Source organism: Ricinus communis, chromosome 10 (assembly GCF_019578655.1).
Source record: "Ricinus communis isolate WT05 ecotype wild-type chromosome 10, ASM1957865v1, whole genome shotgun sequence".
Classification (NCBI taxonomy): domain Eukaryota; kingdom Viridiplantae; phylum Streptophyta; class Magnoliopsida; order Malpighiales; family Euphorbiaceae; genus Ricinus; species Ricinus communis.
In genome coordinates this window covers 8,706,197-8,714,092 of record NC_063265.1, presented here as the reverse complement: position 1 = coordinate 8,714,092, position 7,896 = coordinate 8,706,197, and the positions used below count along the sequence as shown (strand labels likewise).

General features: G+C 34.7%; 1 protein-coding gene across 1 annotated transcript; it reads left to right on the top strand.

Annotated features, from left to right (window-relative positions):
- The first annotated feature begins 1,678 nt into the window (after positions 1-1,678).
- Positions 1,679-7,154, top strand: LOC8280521 (growth-regulating factor 4). Its single transcript, XM_048369950.1, has 4 exons — positions 1,679-2,246; positions 3,348-3,702; positions 6,363-6,769; positions 6,852-7,154. Exons 1-4 carry the CDS (start codon positions 1,973-1,975, stop codon positions 6,857-6,859), a joined length of 1,044 nt encoding a protein of 347 aa, XP_048225907.1. The 5' UTR covers positions 1,679-1,972; the 3' UTR covers positions 6,860-7,154.
- The last annotated feature ends 742 nt before the right edge of the window (positions 7,155-7,896 follow it).

The window sequence follows — 7,896 nt, the reverse complement described above, 5'->3', positions numbered from 1 at the left end:
TCCAATAAATATAGCCGGACCACATATAGTTTGATAGCCATTTTTGTTTATATATTTCTTTAGAAAAATAATAAATTTCTATTAATATCGGCCGATAATTAGTTAAAGAAAAGACTGAAATTAATAAATAAAAATATCAATTACTGTTAACAATCGTGCGAAGAAAGCAAGTAAATGGCATCATTGCATCAGTGGTTTGGGTGTCCTAAATCTAAGTATTATAGTCCAAAATAGTACTGTACTGAAAATTGAATTTATGGAAGGTACATGTAATAGGGGCTTGTGGAGGGAAAGTCTGTTGTGCACTATATAACTCAAAGCTCAATACAAATCTAATATTCCAAGCTCAAACTACTAAACTGCTTCCCATGTTCTCCTTTTCTTTTTTCTTTTCCAAAATGCAAGGATTGATAGTGTTTCTTTCTTCTTCTTTTTTTGAGAAAAAAAGGACTAATAATTTTGAATTCACAAATTTTTGTAATTCATGAAAGAAACTATACATGAAGCTAAAATATCCCCTTAAATTTCATCTTTCTATCAATAACTTTTTGTCCAGTAGGATTAGCTTCACTTTTGGAATTGTGAAATTATTTCTAAGGAAAATAAAATAGGTTGAATATAAATCTTGATTTTAGACCTGACCCAGTTGAAATATATCTAAAAGAATAAGAAATATTTATATATTTATCTAGAATATGACTCTATCAAGCCAATTTATAAATAATTTAGAATTAATTTATAACATGCTGAATATAATTTTAACAGATGAGAAAACACTGACTCAAGAGTTATATATTCAACTTGATAATTTGGTTATATATATATATATATTTTTTTTATGGTCCAATTAAGCTTAATCAAAACTCAAATCCCACCACATAACAGACAAGCTTAAATGTTGAAGATATGCAATTTTTAGCTCAAAAAATAGAAAACAGAATAATTGGAACTGAAGGCAAACGTTAGTACAAGAGGTAATTACAAAATACCTCCCCACATTTGCTTATTCTGCATCTTATCTCTTACATTTCGAAAAATAATATTCTCCATTGCTCATATTTATACTGTTTCATAAAGTAATTTTTATTACTTATTCATAAGATAAGATTATATAAGATGGATCAACATTCTGAACACACTGAGATATTATGTATATTATATATCAAGAAATATCTTTAAGTTTTGAAAATCAATTGACTATATAAAATAAAAGTAACAGTTAATATAAATTGCATTGATATTTTCTTTACTAGATTTTCATTAATACTTGAACTGCTATTTTTTTTTAATACTTCACACTCTTGGTTAAGGAATAAAAAAACTATTATTTTAAAAAACATAGGAATAGGGAAAACCCTACAGTATATGTAATTATCCCATAGTACAATACCAGGAAGATTATAGGCCTTTGCCAACCACTTGAACTTATGGTGGGTCCATAACCATTAAAACCCACATTCTGCCAGGAAAAAAAAGAAGAAGGCAAAGTACAAACACTTAAAAATAATTAAAAAAAATTAAGAACTTTTTTTTTTTTTTTTTCTATTTTCATTTTTTCTTAACAAAAAGGAATGAAATTAAAAAATCTTTGGTTTAGTATTAACAACATAAACCCAATAATTAGTTTGATGACTTTATTAATACAAATACCTTTCCTCCAATAAAATCAGACCAAACTTGGCCTTGAGGATCCCCTCTTCAGAGACACTGCCCCCTTTTCCCAACACAACACAGACTAAGACTGTGACACACGCACACACACACACACACACAATACGCATACATATATACACACAAGCCTAATACAAAATTACTAAATGGCCAAGACACAGGCTGATCTGTGTCCCATCTCTCGCCTCCATGTCTCAGTCCTTGTTTAAGCATCTGGTTAGTCAATAGATTGTGATAATATAGTCAATAGTAGTAGAAAGTAATAGTATTTATTGTTTTTTTCTGGTGGTGGGTGGTGGAGATGAATAGGAGTGGTGGTGTTGATGTTGGTGTTGGTGCGGGTGGTGCGGGTGGTGGTGGTGGTGGTGGGGCAGGGGGAGGTGTGATGGGGGGAACAGGAGGGGTTTTGTCAATGAGGTCTTCTCCATTCACAGTTTCACAGTGGCAAGAATTGGAACATCAAGCTTTGATTTTTAAGTACATGATGGCAGGTTTACCTGTGCCACATGATCTTGTGCTCCCCATTCAGAAGAGTTTTGAGTCCATTTCTCATAGATTCTTCCACCATCCTACTGGTAAAAGCTAGCTTTTTCATTTATATCTATTTTTGTATTCACTTGTGAATAAGTTTGTGTCTTTGCTCTCTCTCTCTCTCTCTCTCTCTCTCTCTCTCTGTGTCTATTTCTTTTTTTTTTTTAGACATCGGATAGGATTTTTCATGCTTGATTTGATTTGGGAATCTTGCAGCAAGTTTCTCTATTTCTCTCTCTTATTTACTTTAAGAACAAATCATGGTTTTTTTTTATTGATAATATTTGTGCTTTTTAGTATCAATCTATCTTGCCTATCGGAAAAAGCTTTTCTTTTGTAAGCTTGCTTGTTTTTGCTGGGTTGTTCTTTATTTGATTAAGTAGATATAGACATGAAATAGATAGAAGTTCGACAGAAATAGTTCCTTTCCCTTTTCTTTTTCAGTCGATTTTAAGCTTTTCCTTTTTAGTTGATAATTAGGAATAGATGATAGAAAGTTGTTTTTGGATTGTCCTTCACTTTCAGTAGACAAATAAGAGCGACCTTTTTGTACACAAGAAATTCTTTGGCTCTGAATGATAAATAGGGTTCATGATTTAGGTATTACTTGATCAATAAAATCAGCTTTTCAGGGACAAAGACTGGATATTTTGGCACTTTTGCAAACTTTTTGTGAGAAAAGTATCAGTGCCCAGATAGTTTTGTAATAACGTTTTCAAACAAATTTTCTTGCCACGAAGATTTGCTTGCCCTGGATTCATTCTTTTCTTTGATTTGTGGATAGAGGCCAAGATTTTATTCTCTATTCCAAGCATTTGACAATCTTGTTCCCCTCCCCCTTCTGGGTCTATTAATTGCTGATGTTACAAGATGCTTTTAGCTGCTGTGATTCCTTATCCATGTGATATTTTTAATTTTTGAGGATGAAGTGCACTAAACTTCTGCTGTAGTTTTTGTTGACACAGTAGTCTGAGACTGTTGATTATAAAGTTATCCTGTTCTTACTATAATGAAGTATCGTAATCTTATTTTTGCTGATGCTATGTGTTATATAGAAAGGTGACTGTCTATATCTCATATTCTTCTTACTATTGCCATTGAATTGCTTTCTTTACGTAGTATCACACTTCAGCATAATTTTGCAGTGGGTTATTGCTCCTTTTATGGGAAGAAGGTTGACCCGGAGCCGGGAAGATGCAGGAGGACCGATGGCAAGAAGTGGAGGTGCTCCAAAGATGCATACCCGGACTCTAAGTATTGTGAGCGCCACATGCACCGTGGCCGCAACCGTTCAAGAAAGCCTGTGGAATCACAAACCATGACACAGTCATCATCCACTGTGACATCACTGACTGTTACTGGAAGCAGCAGCACGACTGGAAGCTTCCAGAGCCTTCCTTTGCATGCCTTTGGTAATCTCCAGGGCACTGGTTCTGGAACAAACCAATCCCACTATAGCATGGACTCCATTCCATATGGAATCCCGAGCAAAGATTACAGGTATTGCTTCTTGTATGTATACATGTAGGTGTTTTACTATTTTGGCTGCCTGGATAGGCTATAAATGAGAAAATTGGGGAGGGGGGGTGCGCGGGTGGGCAGGAATTTAAAACATGATCAATCAAGAGAAGAAAACTATCCTATGAAACTCGTAAGGCTATTTGGCATGATTGGTTGTTATAATTAAATAGTTAGTAAAAAACAACAATAAACTTTAAACTGAAGTCGATAAAATTAAAACGTTCAATTTCAGTTGTTAAATACATCACATCCAATCGTCATGGAGTAAAAGGTAGATTCAGGACTATTGTCATATGAGTAGTGGAAATGCTACGAAGAATGTCCAAGTTTCTGTTAGCCTCCGAGTTCTGGGCCCTGGTGTCTATGACTGGGTGGAACTCCATAGTGTCACAGCAGAATGTATTCGTTTGTCAGTCTTTCTCTTTTATTCGGGCACTATGCATTTTGTTATCTCTGGGGTAGTTATGTGAGAACTCTGACAGTCATTAGGGATTATCTTCAGATATAGATCTGACAGCCATTTGGAATTGTCTTCAGCACACCAAGGTCTTACAGTTACCAACTCTCTTCAGTTTCTGTCTAAAGGAAAGGACAGAGAGACGAAAAGGGTAGATCTACTGGGGTAATTGGTTTATTAGTGCTAGGATTGGCTGCAATTTTCAGAAAATATGGAAGTGTCAGTTTCTGCCTGGTTGTTGGTGTTTCTATAGTAAACTCTGCAGAATTTAGTTTATTATTATTAATATTGGGGCATCCTAGGTGTGCCTGCAAAAAATTTTACTTGTACTTGATGATTGAAGGCTTATTGCTTACTATTTATAGATGTGAAATATGTATATATGATTATGTTGTTACTCCTTAGGTTCTGCTCCTTTTTTACTTTGTGCTAGACATGATGCTCTTTGCAGTAAATCTTGGAAGTCTTTTACTGTTTAACTGTGTCCAATTATAGTCTTTGTTGGGCCGTAAGCCATAGGAATTATAGGAGAGACTATGCAATCTGGGGTAGTGGTTGTATTGCTGGTACATTTCAATATTCTGTTGGTTCAGGTTATGGGCCCTGATGTCCTTGATGACAGTTGTCAATATTTGTTGTGTTTGCATAGGTTGTTTTCAGTCTTTTCTTCAGTCTCTCATCTCTGCTTTGTCACTTTCTGATTATCATGTTAAATTTGTTCTAGAACTCTGACTAGCATTCTGAATTGTCCCGAGTGTGCAAATTAGTAGCACCTTCCTGAAATGTAAAAATGAAGAAGGTGGGCTAACTAGTTCTTTTGCAGAGAGTTTATGTTGGAAGGAGTAACTGTTTGAAATCTTTTCAAGAAAACTCTGATTTTTTCATTCCAAAATATCCGGTGTTAAAGATGACTGTTTCTTCTACTCTCTCAAATATCTTATTGCAGCATGTTACTGCTGTATAAGCTATTATGGTACCCACATATTGTTGTCTCATACCTGTTATTCTCTACTTTTATCTGCTCTTATTCCCTCCACGTGTTCGCTTATCTTTTTACCATTAAATTCCTCAAGCTGCTTTTGTGAATTGGTATATGGAAGTCATTGTAGCTGCTCTATTTGTGTTTGAGATACTTGAGATCTAGAAACTCTATTGAGGATGTCAAGTGAAAGCTTTCTCCCACTCTTTTGCGTTATCCTTTTGTAGACATAATTTCTGTAAAGCTTGTGTAGACAAGCCACTGAAAAGTAGTTTTGTAATGTAGTTGTCTAAAAGCTGTTTAATCGTTGTTTGGTCACCAGATCTGATAATGTTTGATTGGATAACTTATGCACTTTGCTGTCTGGTTCAGTCTGCTGGCAAGAATATGCAAGTGTTAAATACCCACATGAAAGTGGTTATTGAAGTTATGTTTATTATGTTGTTTTAATTTCTATTGAAGTAGACCATGAATCCATAAATACTGTCTGGCATTACTTTTTGGATCCTTTCTTGTTCCTGTAATAATCTATTGTCCTTCCTTGGTGCCATATGCTTTTTAAGGCTTCTAACCTGTCCTAAAATAATGTGTACTTGGTTGCATCTGATGTAATTATAAAGGCAGGATTTTACCTGTTACTGAGTCCTTTTGTTTGGTTGACCACTTGATTTTTTAATGCAATTCTTCAAATTTCCTCTCTGTGATGGAAAGGACTTCTATTACTATTTTTCTTTTATGAAGGTAAACAACTTTATCTAGATATTATACTTCTTCAGTGGCACGAATAATTTTCTTTCAATTGTCTGTCTCATTTAATTTTGTGGAAACTATTTGCTGACAACTTAGACAGGTTACAAATAAATTTGTGTCTCATCAATTATGAGTATGTTGGATGTATTCAGTTCGATTATTTGGATGAAGAAGTCTGAAATTGATGTGGAGACATCATATGGTCATTACTGTGTATATATAGGACCACAATTGCAGCTTTAATGCTATCCAAACTATTGCAGTTTTTATGAGATATTTAATACCAATATGTGGCAATATTCCTTGCTTGCTTCCTGATTTGTTCATTTCTTAGAATTTATTTCTTTGATTAGTTGTTTTATCCACAAATACCAATAGACCGCCTTTATATAAATTTTTTAGATGAAACTCAACTTTTTAAAAGAAGACTTCCCTTAATGTCTGCACAAACAGGTATGTTCAAGGACTTAAGTCTGAGGTTGGTGAGCATAGTTTCTTCTCTGAAGCTTCAGGAAGCAATAGGGGTGTTCAAATGGACTCACAGCTCGAGAATGCGTGGCCGCTGATGCAATCCAGAGTCTCAACATTCAATGTATCAAAATCAACTGATAACTCAATTTTGCAGAACGGTTATCCCCAGAGTTCATATTTCAGTGGTGAATTTGGCACTGGGGAATCTGTGAAACAGGGGGGTCAGTCTCTTCGACCCTTCTTGGATGAATGGCCTAAGACTCGGGACTCTTGGTCAGGCCTTGAAGATGACAGATCCAATCCAACCTCATTCTCTACGACCCGCCTTTCAATATCCACTCCCATGGCTTCATCTGATTTGTCCACCCCAAGTTCTCGTTCACCACATGGTGAGTCTTAAATAAAGATGCATACATTTCTATGCTATTTCCATCTTTTTCTTGATTCATGTCTTCTGATATTGTGCTGCAGATAACTGAGAAGGTTTGGCAAGTTAAAGAGTGGGACCTTCTTGCAGGGAATGTTCTGGCAAATTGTAGCAATATTTAACATTGTGTGTATGCTCGGAAAAAAAAAAAAAAACATCGAGCCCCCCACATGCTTTTCATTTTCTATCATGGTTAAACTGTTGTGGATTTTCTTGCATAGATGTTTGTGTAATGCTACGCTGGAAAGGTTTGGAAACTCCAGGTTTTTAGTTGTGGAATAAAACAAACTCAAGATGTGGTGCTTTGTTGTATTCAATCAAAAGGGCAGCGATTTTTTTGACTTTCACTTGGACTAGTTGCTTCTTGGGTTATAAACTTGTCACTTTTTGGAATTGTAGAGCTTGCAGTGGATATCCCAGTAGACATGGACACAGTCTATATATGTATTGGTATATAAATGCATAACAGAATTACATATTGCTTTTTTGTTTTTGTGGAATGAAGGATTCTCATTGCTAAAACTCTCAACTTTCAAAACTTTACTCTCAGGAAACTTGTTATCTCCAGGTTAAGACACTGGTTATAAGTAATACTTTTTGGGTTTAGTTAAGAAATTTTGGGCAAGTATATACTTTAAGCTGAAGTATTAAATCCTAATATTTTTCTTTTCTTTTTTGCCTAATAAAAACACAAGTTTTAAGTGTTTTGAAGTAGCTGATGAAGCAATTTGAGGATGTTGAAACTTCAAAATTCCTTAGGGTATAATTTTGCTATATTAAAATAAAGTAAAATATTCAGGTAGGTTATTGACTTCTATCCTAACAGGAATATCAAATGTTTAACATATCTCATTAAGGTCCTAAATTCTTTTAAAATAATCCAATTAAACTCTAAAACTTCACTTTTAACGTGTGGGGCTCATATGCCATTCTTTCAAGTAGAGTTGGTTGTTAATCTTGCCTATATCAATTTACTTTTTCGTCAGCTGTCGAATTCTGGCCTCATGCTCTTCAAATATCTCCTGAATTAGTGGAATTAAACTCTTGAAATTGTTATTTTCTTTCCTACTGTGTCATTCGATATGCGTC

Coding starts and splice junctions, on each gene's coding strand:
- LOC8280521 (XM_048369950.1), top strand. CDS start 1,973: ATGAATAGGAGTGGTGGTGTTGATGTTGGTGTTGGTGCGGGTGGTGCG. Junction 2,247..3,347: donor ATTCTTCCACCATCCTACTG/GTAAAAGCTAGC, acceptor ATAATTTTGCAG/TGGGTTATTGCTCCTTTTAT. Junction 3,703..6,362: donor ATCCCGAGCAAAGATTACAG/GTATTGCTTCTT, acceptor CTGCACAAACAG/GTATGTTCAAGGACTTAAGT.